At 38.5% G+C, this 13,687-nt stretch overlaps 3 protein-coding genes across 3 annotated transcripts; 1 reads left to right on the forward strand and 2 right to left on the reverse strand.

The window, feature by feature from the left end:
* Nucleotides 1-445: 445 nt before the first annotated feature.
* LOC110379273 (dynein axonemal assembly factor 5) lies at nt 446-8,320 on the reverse strand. The gene is made up of 12 exons (XM_064040553.1): nt 7,604-8,320; nt 7,067-7,250; nt 6,545-6,762; nt 6,048-6,205; nt 5,484-5,687; nt 4,978-5,128; nt 4,302-4,466; nt 3,770-3,961; nt 3,210-3,367; nt 2,752-2,944; nt 2,215-2,406; nt 446-613 (listed from the first exon to the last, which is right to left on the reverse strand). Exons 1-12 carry the CDS (start codon nt 8,238-8,240, stop codon nt 486-488), a joined length of 2,580 nt encoding a protein of 859 aa, XP_063896623.1. The 5' UTR covers nt 8,241-8,320; the 3' UTR covers nt 446-485.
* A 905-nt stretch (nt 8,321-9,225) lies between these two features.
* On the forward strand, nt 9,226-9,917 carry LOC135118449 (mesencephalic astrocyte-derived neurotrophic factor homolog). The gene has a single exon (XM_064040560.1). The coding sequence runs from the start codon at nt 9,394-9,396 to the stop codon at nt 9,913-9,915; it is 522 nt and encodes a 173-aa protein (XP_063896630.1). The 5' UTR covers nt 9,226-9,393; the 3' UTR covers nt 9,916-9,917.
* Nucleotides 9,918-12,158: 2,241 nt separating this feature from the next.
* On the reverse strand, nt 12,159-13,601 carry LOC110379217 (putative ATP synthase subunit f, mitochondrial). The gene is made up of 4 exons (XM_021338772.3): nt 13,438-13,601; nt 13,261-13,359; nt 12,607-12,723; nt 12,159-12,302 (listed from the first exon to the last, which is right to left on the reverse strand). Exons 1-4 carry the CDS (start codon nt 13,514-13,516, stop codon nt 12,274-12,276), a joined length of 324 nt encoding a protein of 107 aa, XP_021194447.1. The 5' UTR covers nt 13,517-13,601; the 3' UTR covers nt 12,159-12,273.
* Between the last annotated feature and the right edge of the window lie 86 nt (nt 13,602-13,687).

The raw sequence follows: 13,687 nt of genomic DNA on the forward strand, positions 1-13,687 counted from the left end.
TGAAGTCTATTTATATGCGAATTAGTTGCAGCCGATTTCATTTACTTGAAATATTGGAACTATTGGAAGCTCCCTCCTACCAGTTTTTAAAAATGAAACCACAGTCATTATTTTTTATATTTTATTATATTGCACGTAAAATTAAATATTAAGGCATTTCCACATCAAGCGAACACGCTTTGTTCAGAAACAAAATAAAACTAAACCTAATCATTCACCTCACAATTAAAATAACATTACGCTAAGGCACATTTCATAAAAAGTACAGCTAGAACAAAACACCGACTAGCTAGCTGCACCTTTTTAAGGCAATTCTGTACACAAATAACCTACTGAAGGTACTTTTTGATGAGAAATTAAGTACATGCAACAATACCATTGCGTGTGAGAGGTGCTAATATTCCTTCCCATTATCCATTATCATTATCGATTCAAATTACAACAGCCGACAGCAATGGTTATCGTGTACAAGAATCATTTTATTCTTACAATAGTTTTTCAATATGACTAGACAATTTTTCATACGCCATTTTGTTCCTATAAAGATGTATATTGGCCTTAACCTTCTTCATGAGAGTGCGCGGGTCTATGTCGCTGAGCTTGATCAGTGCCTCTGAAACAAGAACACAATTTTGAAAAAATACTCCTTTCAACTCTCCATCCTTATCATCAATCTATTTAGTAACTAATTAACTTCCCGGCACATATAACCTTCCTCGATAAATGGGCTATCCAAAACTAGAAGATTTTTGAAGTCGGTGCCGAGGAACTTACCAAGCATTGACCCGGTAAAGCGTGGTATCGTACGGGTCCAGACTATTGCTAAAGACATATGTATTATGTAGAAGACCAGACTCACCAAGCATCTGTTTCCTAAAGGCCTCGTCGACATCTTGGAGGTAGGTATATTAGCATGGCGCTGTATAAAGCATCGATACTGGCCCTATATAGTGTCATATCATAACGTCCTGGACCTTTGCTGTAGAGATATATACAGAAAGACCAGACTCACCAAGCATCTGTTTCCTAAAGGCCTCGTCGGCGTCATCGAGGTGTATCAGCATGGCGCTGTACAGAGCATCGATATGGGCCCCGTATAGCGTCGTATCTTCCTTCTCTAGATGGTTACTAAAGAGATACCTATTGATAGACGAACGAGACTCACCAAGCATCTGTTTCCTAAAGGCCTCGTCTGCATCATCGAGGTGTATCAGCATGGCACTGTATAGAGCATCGATATGGGCCCCGTATAGCGTCGTATCTTCCTTTTCTAGAAGGTTACTAAAGGAATACCTATTGATAGTCGAGACTCACCAAGCATCTGTTTCCTAAAGGCCTCGTCAGCGTCATCGAGGTGTATCAGCATGGCGCTGTATAAAGCATCGATATGGGCCCCGTATAGCGTCGCATCTTCCTTCTCTAGACTGTTACTAAAGAGTTACCTATTCATAGACTAGACTCACCAAGCATCTGTTTTCTAAAGGCCTCGTCAGCGTCATCGAGGTGTAATCAGCATAGCACTGTACAGAGCATCGATATGGGCCCCGTATAGCGTTGTATCGTAAGGGTCAACACTATCACTAAAGAGTTACCTATTCATAGACCAGACTCACCAAGCATCTGTTTCCTAAAGGCCTCATCAGCGTCATCGAGGTGTATCAGCATGGCGCTGTACAGAGCATCGATATGGGCCCCGTATAGCGTCGTATCTTCCTTCTCTAGATGGTTACTAAAGAGATACCTATTGATAGACGAACGAGACTCACCAAGCATCTGTTTCCTAAAGGCCTCGTCTGCATCATCGAGGTGTATCAGCATGGCACTGTATAGAGCATCGATATGGGCCCCGTATAGCGTCGTATCTTCCTTTTCTAGAAGGTTACTAAAGGAATACCTATTGATAGTCGAGACTCACCAAGCATCTGTTTCCTAAAGGCCTCGTCAGCGTCATCGAGGTGTATCAGCATGGCGCTGTATAAAGCATCGATATGGGCCCCGTATAGCGTCGCATCTTCCTTCTCTAGACTGTTACTAAAGAGTTACCTATTCATAGACTAGACTCACCAAGCATCTGTTTTCTAAAGGCCTCGTCAGCGTCATCGAGGTGTAATCAGCATAGCACTGTACAGAGCATCGATATGGGCCCCGTATAGCGTTGTATCGTAAGGGTCAACACTATCACTAAAGAGTTACCTATTCATAGACCAGACTCACCAAGCATCTGTTTCCTAAAGGCCTCGTCAGCATCATCGAGGTGTATCAGCATGGCGCTGTACAGAGCATCGATATGGGCCCCGTATAGCGTCGTATCGTAAGGGTCGGGACGGTAGCTGAAGAGAGTCACTAGCGTTTGTACGGCGTATGAACGGACCTTGTCGCTGCTGTCGTCTAGACGTTTTAGTACCACTGGGAAAATGTATACAGAGTTAAGAACAAGAAAATCGTAGTGGCCTACTACTGGTACTACTACTGGTTAATAATACTGGTTGAGAAATCTGCTTTTCAAGCAAGTAATTTTCTAAGTTACGTCTACGTGTGTCTTGGACATCAAAGACTGAGTAAAGGACTTAAAAAAATAGGGGTCGTAGTAAAAGGTCATTAAATCATTTGATATGTAACTCAGATACATTATAATGTTAGAAACTAAATATCGAAATAGTCAAAGGTTAATCTGATCAAAAATATAGAGCATCCAATTGGCCCAACTCAAAACACTATTTTTACTGTTGCAATAAAAATAAAAATTCTTACCAAAATACAGCTTATGCAGTGTTTCCGCAGTAAAACATCCCCGCTGGCCAGCTAACACAGCGAGACAGCACACAGCACGCAATGTATGCTGTCGCGTCAACGTCGAGTTGTCATCCGCTAGCCCCACTAGAAGTGGTACCATTTGCTCCAAGAACGGCTCCAAGGAATCTTTCGTTGGGAATAGGTTTACCACCTGTGCGGAAAGTAAGTTAGTAGTGCTTAAAATAAATAAATAATAATGGCGTCCAATGCCGATTTCGGCTGCTGTTCTCATTAAAGAGATCAGCCGCCGTGGTCTTTTATAAAATACATACTCCTGGTACCAGAGACATAAGCGGTGACAGTAAATGAGTAAATAAAGTAGCGAACAAAAACTTTGTAGGATTAATTTAATTGAAAAAAGTTTGAGACATTTAAAGTCATCAAGAGAAAGAAATAGACCCTGCTACGATATTCACCTTATCATCCTTATCGCCATCGCCACCCTTATCCGTGGTTAATATTTCTTCATTATAAGGGTTTTCCTGCAGCGCCGAGCAGAGGCAAGCGACAGCCGCGGTACGTATGGCCTCGGCGGTACGGCCAGCACACCACACCAAATTCGGCATTATTACCTCTGCGTTAAGATTGAAAATGCAGATAACTTTGCAGATTACAAGACAGTTATGTCCTTGGTAGTTTTTAAATAAAAAATATGTTAATGGTTCTGGGCTGTAACAGATATGGCATATTGAGAAGCGCAGAGGATAGACTGATTTTTAATGGGGTGTCCGAATCAAGAAAATAGTCTGTAGCAAAGAATCGACAACGGCAAATCTGACTCACCAAACTCCTTTTTAGTAAATTTCAATTACCTAAAAATAGGTATGTACCATATTCCTTTCTACCAACTAACTACTGCTGCTAAGCTGAATTATCTAAAGATATTTTTAAGAGGATTAGGTATTTTGTAAGCTATCGAATCAAAGTCAAGTCTCCTTTAGTCGTTAACAAATTCCTTTAATGTCGAAGATCATACCTTCAATGACAATCTTGAGGAAAGCCTCCAACTTGTCAGTGTCACAGGTCCTGAAGTTGGTGTCTTTCTTGAGCAGCACGGTGGACAAACAGGTGAAGATCTTCAGTTTCACCTCCGGGTCCACTTTGGGGGTCGCCAGGCATTCTTTTAGGAGAGGAGCGATCAGGTGCAGTTGGCCACCCATTGCAGAGCCTGATCAAAGTTACAGGGTAAGAATAAAGGGATATCGATAAAGGCAGTTCTTTAAAGTCTGATTTTGATATTAAGATTTAAAAAACTACATATAGTAGTAACGGTGTACCGAACATACTGAATTTTGAATATTTAAGGATTTTAAAGGCAATTGAACATAACCATTACTTACATCATATATCTAGCGAAACTAGCGATAATCTAGCAATAAACATCAAAGAAATAAAATAAGCCATTCCATTTGCAATCAATCCACCCTCAAGAACCACAATCTAAATTCAAACAGCATAAAGGAAAAAGTTGAAAAAAGGTAACATCAATAAGGAGGTTGTATTCTCACCTGTATGCAACATGGTGCACTCCAGTAGACACTTATCCGGTGACAGTTGCGTCCAAGTCAGCGCGTCACTGGTGATGCCGCCGAGCACCTTACCAATGTGCTTCTCGTACAAACTGGTTAGGGTCTTGCCGCATTTCTCGGCGTAACGTAGTTTGTCTAGGTTTGCTGGAAATTGAGGATACCGTTGACCACTTTTCTGAACATCTTTAGTTATAGTATAGTAGAACAATTTTAGTAAGTAATACTAATAGTTATTAGGAAGTAAAGCATGTAAATTGGTTCAGTCAGTTTCCTCTACTCATACCAACTTATGTCACATTGTGTGGTGATAAAGTAGATTTAAACTATCTCCAGATTATCAGATATCTCTATCGTCCATAGCTGGACAAAGGCCTCTCCCACTTTTGTCGGTCTTCGGCAATTCACATCCACTGCTTATTGCTTAGTTATCTCTATACCACTCGATTTGTCGTTTTAGCCTTTTTATCGTCCAACTGCTGGGCACAGGCCTCCTCTCAGGCGGAGAAGGAGCCTTAATCAATTTATTCAAGCAAAACTTTCATCCCCATTTGAACCCCTTTAAGTTTCAATCTCCCTATTTTACTGGAAGTTTTTATCCTATCTATATGCCCGTTTTCAACTGCCCTATCTAGAAAAATAAATATTAATTACTCACACAGGGCCATAAACTGTATCTTATTATCGAAGGGCATGGCGTACACAGAGAAGATGATAGTGAACAGGTCTTCTGAGACTGTAGCGCAAGCCTCCCCGCACACATCCAGTAGGGCTTCGCAAGTGTATAGGAGATTCGTTTGGTATTTTGGCTGGAATTTGTATTATTTTTGGTTAAAAGTGAAGAAATAAAGTTATTGAGTGTAGGTATAGGAAACTTTTTGGTGCAAATCATATTTTCCTGAAGGTTGGGTGTCCCCACTTTAAGGGGTCTACATTTTATCAGTAAGACTAATATTGCTAATTCTCTGTTTGAAATTGACCCAGACTTAGAAACTCGAATAAAAATTGAGTTAAAAAAGAGCCCAAGACAAAACCTAAACCGGAATTTCATATCAATAAAGGCTATAAAATGGCAAAAAAAATAAATTACGTTCTGAAGTCACAAACTCATAACTGTCTATAGCTAATAGGTACATTGGACCCTAACATCATAATTCCACCTACCTTCCTAGTCCTGCATCTATCAGGATCAGCGGCCTCTCTACACAGCTCTACTAACACCTTCTCCTGGAGCAGTTCTGGGCGGGAACCCTTGATGATATTGGCTATAACCAGCAGCGCCGCCCAGGAGTCTACTTCGGCTTCGAGTAGCGGCCACCAAGTGGTAGGCGTTATGAAGTAGCCGAATAACTCGGCTGCACGTTTTATCTGTTGGGGTAAGGTTAAAAGAAGGACTTTATACTTAAGGCTTTTAAGAAGATCGACGGATGCTACATTTGAATATATTTCAAGACTTGAAAACTACGATAGCACTTTGATTTTAACCAGGCTGGCACTAAAAGAGTAATACCTAAAAGCTATTTTGGGAGTGATAGGTACCTACGAGAAGATGCAATTAATCACATAAAGTAGGTATAATTTTCAAAAGTTCTCCTCTTCAACAGAATTTACAAATGCAAACCAGATTTATTCTAATCAACCAACTTCTCAATTATTAGGACGTTCTCAATTAGGATGGCTATATTTCTTTTATTCTAATCAGTTTTCCTCATTAAGTTTAATCCTCACCTCAAGTATAACCCTAGGATCTTCATCAGTAGCTCCTCGCAGCATAGCTCTCACAATAGCGTTGGCATGCTGAGTGGAACCTTCTTCCGCACATAGAATCAACCAGCATAGCAGCTGGGAGACGCGGAGTCGCGCGTCAGCTTGCCAGCCATCCATTTCTGAGGAGTTACCATGTTAGAAGATAATTCGTACACTGAGAGTAGGCGAAAAGACTATCCATTGATCGTATATGAGAAAGGTATTTGGCCGGACCCCCCTTTTCTTACGGTTTCGTAAGAGCGCCAAAAATAAACTTCTTCAAAGTCCGATAACAGTACCTAGTAGATCAGGTCACATACAAATACCTAAAGCTTCGTAGGCAGTAGAGAAAAAATATGATAGACGGGATCCCCATTTTTTCAGAATGGAGGGCATTAGGTACTTATAAGGATCTCAAAATCGGCGAAAGAAAGCTCTGATAGTGATCGTAAGATACCTACTTTACTCCATTCTCTTACCTTTCCCAATAGCTGGTACAATCTTGCCAATATTGCTTTGTACCAGCGACCTGCAGCCGAAGTTAGGTCTCTTAACATCAGGGTAGTGGGTTGGGACGTCTTTCAAGAAATCCGTCTTCTTCTTGAAGTCTTCCTCGTTTTCCTCCATGTACTGGATTCCGATGTCGTTCCAGAGACTTGTAGCAGTGTTTCTTATGTCTTCCATTACGTCACTTAGGCTGAAATATTATTATAACGATAATACCTACTGCTCGATAGCGATAAAATCTACTGGCACAATGATCGCCAAGCCGAACTGAATTTGCAGGGGTGGTTACCAGCATAGTCGATATTTATGTGATGTGCACGTTTGTTAGCTGTTTTTGCTATGGCTTTTATAGATAGAATTTCTGTAACACAGAACAGACCCCAGGTATACTGATTTCCTCAGCAGCTATTGAGCTAGTGACAATTATCCCTTGGCCTTATCTTATTTCAAATCCGAAGAAGCAGGCAGGTAAGCTTAACAAAACTACACCTTACCTCGTCAACAACAAAGGTATCATGCGATGCCAGAAAGAGTATCTATCTCTATAGCTGAGCATCCAGTTCCCCACTTCCAGGGTGACCTGCATTCTAACCAGATTGTTCTCATCAAACAGCTTCTCAGCCATAGGAGTGATGGACAGCTCGAAGCACTTCGCATCTCCTGCTAGAACTACAGCTCCTGTAACACAGATGGGAAATGGTATGTTTACCTTAGCGGAGAAATTGTATTTAAGAGAGATTTAGGTAGTTTTTTTGTACTCTTAACTTAAAAGCAGGTATGCTGAATTGTCCAAGCTAATTATGATGTAAATATGTTTTCTGGTCTTTTGGCTCTTGACTCCACGGTGCACAGTGCCCTTCACACCGCCAGAGACAGAAACAAATGGAAGAACATCATACGATCGAAGGTGATGACACAGGGAGGTCACGACCCTCAGCATTGAGGAATTACGGCGCAAGGAGGAGGTCTTCTAGCTCTATAGCTCTATATACTAGCATATAGTAACAATAGTAAGTTAAAAAAAATATTACCAATAGCTCTAATAGCAGCAACTCTCACTCGGAAGTGCTGATGTGCAAAATTAGTCAGAATTGGCTTGACATAACTTGAGGATTGGAAATGGAAGTCTCTTTGCAGGACCTTTGTCATCATAATGATACATTCGCACGCCTCAAGCTTCACTTTTGGAAACGGATCAGTCACCGTTTTAGTCAAAATGCTGGTAAAGTCATTAATGAAAGGACTCAGCAAGTAAGACACTTTATACTTGTCTAATATCTTATGCACCAGTTCAATGAGGACTAAGCGGATCTCTTCAGAGTCTTCCACGATTTCTGGGCAGCCTATACGACGGACTATCACCGGTAGGATGTACGTCAAGTAATAGTCGTTCAGTGGTAACTTCTCGATGAAGTTCGATATTATCAAGGCTGAGGTTTCTCGACAGCCCTCTGAGGCGTCAGAGAAACTTTTCAAGACGTAAGCATATACTTCAGGGAATACCACAGTGAGGTCGCAGTCCTTGTTGGCAGGAGTTTCAAATATTTCTTCATTGATTTTAACCAGAGCCTGCTTTCGAGCCATTTTGGACTCGCTCTGCAATGCAGTAATATAGACCTCCAAAGCAGCTCGTGGATTGTCCATCAGTGAAGGTTTTATTTCACCCATTTTCTTGATATTTTAACTCGAAGACCGCAAAATCAAAAATATCGACAAAACAAAAATGAAATATTGATAAACAAAAATTTGTTTCCATGACGACTACGAAGACATTGACATGAAATTGACAGTGTCGTGATAAAGGAAAAGTTATTATTCAAAGACAATTATGGAGAAGTAAATCAATATATGAAATCGACTAAAATTGGTTAGATTATTTGATTGTAAATATATTTTTGTAATGTGGTACGAATGTTTGTATTGCAAGGGATTCTCTGAGCTACTTCAGTATGAATCTTTTCATTTGACATGTTTATTTATTTCTAGTTGTTTTTATTCAATAGTTATACAAAATGATCTTATTATAGGGAAATATTAAAACTAGGTATCAAAATATTCATCCGCATCGCTGTCAGCTGGGATCGTGCCCAAAAGGCTGGCTGCATTGCCACGCTGGATGGCAATGCATATCCTTTGACCGAAGTATAGGCCAGCCCTTTGGTCACGAGTGGACTCCACTAATCGCTTACTAATTTCTCGAAATAGTCTGTGGGCACTTGGGCCCCATGGTCCCAGGGTTTCAACCCCAAACGGCTCAAAAATGCAATTGCCGGTGAGGTTTACATATTTGTGCCGCTTGAGGTTTTCCGCGGCTGCAGCAGCTGCACCGACACAGCTCGCCGTACTGGGAAGGTGGGAAGGTGCAAGGGTGTCGACGCAGGTTGCGTCCCACACCAAAGACCTTCCCATCTTCCAATGTGGTACGTGTGTTTTAAGCTAATGAAAAGTTTTTATAAATATGATATGATTTTTTTTATCTGAAATACACACGTTTTATCTGTACATACTTCACTAAAACTAACTTCAAACATAATCTAAATGGATTATTGAAAAATATATTCATTTAGTCGATTTATATTTCTTAAAATACATAATCGACTATTCATAGACAAGAAAAATCTAATCATCTCTAGCATGCCAACAACGTGCACCAATCACAGCTCGCCAAGTAAAGCTGTCAACGTTTTCATTTCCATGAATGGACGAGATTCTTCTATCACTTTAAATTTCGTACTATTTCTATTTATTCTGTTACAAGTTACGGTATACGTAGCAGCTGGAGTTAAATTTAGCGTAGCCCGTTATCAAATATTAGTGCAAAATGTATAAATTAAGTGTGTTTCATTTATTATTCATCGCGGCAATCGTGCAGGTATCGCTTGCACTGAAGGAAGGCGAATGTGAAGTCTGTATTAAAACTGTGGAGAAATTCGCAGCCACGTTAACAGACGATGTCAAGAAGAACCCCAAATCAATCGAAACTGAGTTCAAGAAGTTTTGTAAAGGTTCCAAGAATAAAGAGAACAGATTTTGTTACTACTTAGGCGGCCTAGAGGAGTCCGCCACCGGCATCCTGGGTGAGCTGTCGAAGCCGCTCAGTTGGTCCATGCCCGCTGACAAAATCTGTGAAAAGTTGAGGAAGAAGGACGCACAGATCTGCGACCTCAGATTCGACAAACAGATTGACTTGAACAATGTTGATCTGAAGAAACTCAAAGTACGAGATCTGAAGAAGATTCTGAACGACTGGGATGAGGTCTGCGACGGCTGCATCGAGAAGACTGACTTCATCAAGAGAATAGAGGAGCTAAAACCCAAGTACATGGGCAAAACTGAATTGTAAAATAGCTCAATTCAAATTTTAGGTAAGGTTATCCACATATGGTGATATTAATTTTCTAACTACTTTTACCATGTCGAATTAGTCACTGTAGCTAATTTGGTAATTGAATTTTGCATGTGGGAAATGATGCAATCTATATGAATAAAATATTCCAATGAGAATATTCTAAGGTTGTCAAGTAGTGAAAAGGTCAATAACCCTGTTACTAATCTCATTACCAAATACATGCAAATGAAAAATAATAACAAAACTGCTCCTATTGCTTACAGTTGATATTATTTAAACCGTGACTATTTATTGAATAGCTTAAATAAATGGTATATGTCCTATGATAAGCCCTTATATCTTTAACCATTTGGAAACATTCAAATTTATACCTGGTCACTTTTCTAGAACACTCATCAGAAAACCATATCTGACCTGCATGTTAACCTTTAGTTTACACCCACGCATGAGTCATAGATACACCTACTTAATTTTACTATAAATTGTGTAAAAGTTACATGTAATTAAGTTGTTAAACCACTCTTTTATTAGGATGATGAAATCTCTACTCTATAGAGGTCCTACTCTTGCTTTATAGCAATTGTATACATACTTTGTGATTAATTGACCCATAACACAGAGCTTGAACGTTTTGATTATAGGTACAATTATTAAATTTAATTTAGGAAACCTAATAGTAAGAAACACTAAGTTCAAACCTACCCTGTTAGCTAAACCAGCATATATTTTTTTATTCAAATATGTGTTTTATGTTTCAGATAATTTGCATGTGATAATACATCTCAAGTATGTGTGCCTACCGTAGGATACAGACTTTGGACAATCTCAGGTGTCTGAAATATTTATTGATTTTTTTCGATAGACTTTTGTTCATTGTATCTCTCACAACAGACCAACAATAGTGCCCCAGCATGTTTTCGTCAAAAAAACCTTGATAATTTTGCTCAAATAATTTTAAATCTTGGTGAAATCGCTCACCGTGTTCATCACTCACACTACCAAGATTTTCTGGAAAAAATCTAAGTAGGAATGCAAAAAATGATTTTTTAGTGACATATTTACACCCATACGCTCATAATTATGCAATAAATTTTCAACGATCTCTTTGTAATTATCACTTTTTTTATTGCGTAAAAAATTTTTAGCGACACTTTTGAAAGAGTTCCAGGCTGCTTTTTCTACATCGGTTAAAAGGCTCTCGAATTTTGTATCGTCCAATATTCTCCTGATATTTGTGGGTCTTGATCTTCCTTTAATTTAGCCGCAGAAAGATTCGTAAATACAGAGCAGAGATATTGAAATGCAGGCTTGGACTTATCCAAAGCTTTGGTAAAATTTTTCATCATTGGTTTACCAAATTTCAGTGATCTATTTTTACCTGAATACCAGGAGCTGAGGCCCAATCTGCAATTAGTGCAAATGACATGAGGAACCCAATTTTTATCTTGATTTGACACCGGAAATCCAAAATATTGTAAATAGGCTTCTTGCAATGGTTTTGTTAAAGGGAAACCACGATTTCACTGAACAATTTTCCCACAAACATAACAAAATCGATCTGGATGTAGTTTACACACTCTAGATGTCATTTTTATATAAAAATGAGACTTTTGATTCACACAGTTGCTTACAAAACAGAACGATAAACGCATTTAAACAATTGCGGGTAGATAAAAAAAAGTCATCGATATCTCCGAATTGTGACGTGCTACGAAAAATAAAAAAATATTTTTTTAGTAACCGTCCATAGCCTACTTAAATAATATAGGTTTCATTTCATGAACAAAAAAAAAATATTTTTTTGTAAACTAGTGTTATTATTGCTATAAGTAATTAAAGATATTTTTTTCAAGTCATCTGGTTTGATTTTTATTTGTGTTTTAAAATTTGTGTGTGTAAAAAATACAAACAATTTACTGCATTATTCTTCAAATTGTCCTTACTCAGATATTTATTTTCCTTTTTTTTGTTGGCACCTCTATTTAATTTCAAAACATAGTCACATTTTATTTCCTTTGCATTTATTGGAAGTGCATCTGCCTACTAATCATGTAACCATCTGCTACAAGTCTTGTATGCACTTGCATATCTTGAGTCTAAAAAAACTGTTAACTTTTAGTTCAGGTTTTAATTGCTAGTTTTGAGAATGAAAGAAATAACTTAATCAAAGCTACCTGTCTTGATTATGCAGTTTGCCCTCTCCTGCAGGATTATTAGAAAAAAAGAAAACATAGACAAATGGTTCACACTAATAGCTTTATTGCAAGTATGTAAGATCTAGCACATACATTTAACATAACATTTTCGAATACATAAATTACATGCATTTGATGGCATTGAGAGGGTTCCAGATTAGTGGTACTTGTAGTTCCTGTGGTGCTCTGAAAATAGAAAAAAAGGTATTTTTAATATACTATTACTTATGAATCAATCAGTCTCAACTTCATGGTGAATGTTGAAATTGGTTCAGTGTAATTTCCAGAATTTACTTGAAATTACCAGTAATTCTATTTGTATATTGCTGGCTACTGACAAGAATATCTTGCATCTGAACAGTATTATATGCAGAAAAACTTCAATATTGAAATCCCTTCACAAATGAGTTTTTTTAATGTGGTGTTGTAATCCAGGATAAATAAATGATATATAGTCTCCTGGATGTTACTGCTCGTCCACTGTACTTACTCATCTTTCCGTAGTTGATAACATAGAAGAAAGTCATGCTGCCCACCAGCAGCTGCAAGAAGGGAGCAATGCCCACCTTCTTAGGCTGCACATACTTGTGCTGCCACCTCCACCAAGCTGAAATAATTGCATAGATACTTCTTAGTGCAACCTTATTTTAACAATAACTTCCCCGTTGTTTACAATGTTAATTGCCAGTGACTATGTAACAAATTAATTTGAAATATAGATGTATGTTGGAAATTGCGAGTTAATTACTTAACATTAAGTTTAAACCATAATAAAAAGTTTATTAAGACAATTCAATATTTTTACATAATTGGTTACTTTTCTTCTCAGCTTACAATGTTCATGATAAACACGAATATAATGTCAGAACATGGTAGGGAAAATTTCTTTAAATGTAAATGATATTGATCTGGTTATCTTAGAATATGTGGGTACTGCATTCCTGTTAGAAATTCTCAAAGTAAGGTACAAATTTTACACAGCAACATTGCCTACTTTGTCACTGCAGACAAGATTGACCACCTACATATGCGTTTTTTATTTAGTTTAAAACTGACCCAGTAGTACCTCCAAATTGATTGATAACTACAATACACCTATAACCTCAAAGTTCACATATAAATATGTATGGAACCAGTTTCTTACCTCGGCTGAATACGCCAGCGAGAGCCTGGGGCGACTTATTCCTGCGTGCGAACCAGGATCCAAGTTCACTGATTTTCACCTGACCGAACGGAGTATCAGCTGAAAACGAGAAAGAAAATTACATAATCGAAAATGGTAAATTGAAGGGCGACATTGTTTATCGAGAAGAATACTTACGTTTGCCATAATAACGGGCTGGGTCATAAGGCCCGTGGACTGAAGGGTTATATTCCTTGGGATAATCACCGAAACCCATGATTCTTGGGGTTTGGACCAAATTTTACGGAATGAAATTGACCTCGGATTTCGGTGTTCAGTCAATCTGTCAAAATTGTCAACCATAGACAATTTGTAACTTGGTTTATCGATTTTTCTCAGGTTAGCTGAGGATCTTGAAATTATATTCTTAATTCAGTAATACCGACTT

This window comes from Helicoverpa armigera, chromosome 2, assembly GCF_030705265.1.
Source record: "Helicoverpa armigera isolate CAAS_96S chromosome 2, ASM3070526v1, whole genome shotgun sequence".
NCBI lineage: Eukaryota > Metazoa > Arthropoda > Insecta > Lepidoptera > Noctuidae > Helicoverpa > Helicoverpa armigera.

Coding starts and splice junctions, on each gene's coding strand:
- LOC110379273 (XM_064040553.1), bottom strand. CDS start 8,240: ATGGGTGAAATAAAACCTTCACTGATGGACAATCCACGAGCTGCTTTG. Junction 3,962..4,301: donor GTGCACCATGTTGCATACAG/GTGAGAATACAA, acceptor AACTTTGATCAG/GCTCTGCAATGGGTGGCCAA. Junction 614..2,214: donor CTTTAGGAAACAGATGCTTG/GTGAGTCTGGTC, acceptor TTCTTGTTTCAG/AGGCACTGATCAAGCTCAGC.
- LOC135118449 (XM_064040560.1), top strand. CDS start 9,394: ATGTATAAATTAAGTGTGTTTCATTTATTATTCATCGCGGCAATCGTG.
- LOC110379217 (XM_021338772.3), bottom strand. CDS start 13,516: ATGGGTTTCGGTGATTATCCCAAGGAATATAACCCTTCAGTCCACGGG. Junction 13,360..13,437: donor AGCCCGTTATTATGGCAAAC/GTAAGTATTCTT, acceptor TCTCGTTTTCAG/CTGATACTCCGTTCGGTCAG. Junction 12,303..12,606: donor TATCAACTACGGAAAGATGA/GTAAGTACAGTG, acceptor TTCTATTTTCAG/AGCACCACAGGAACTACAAG.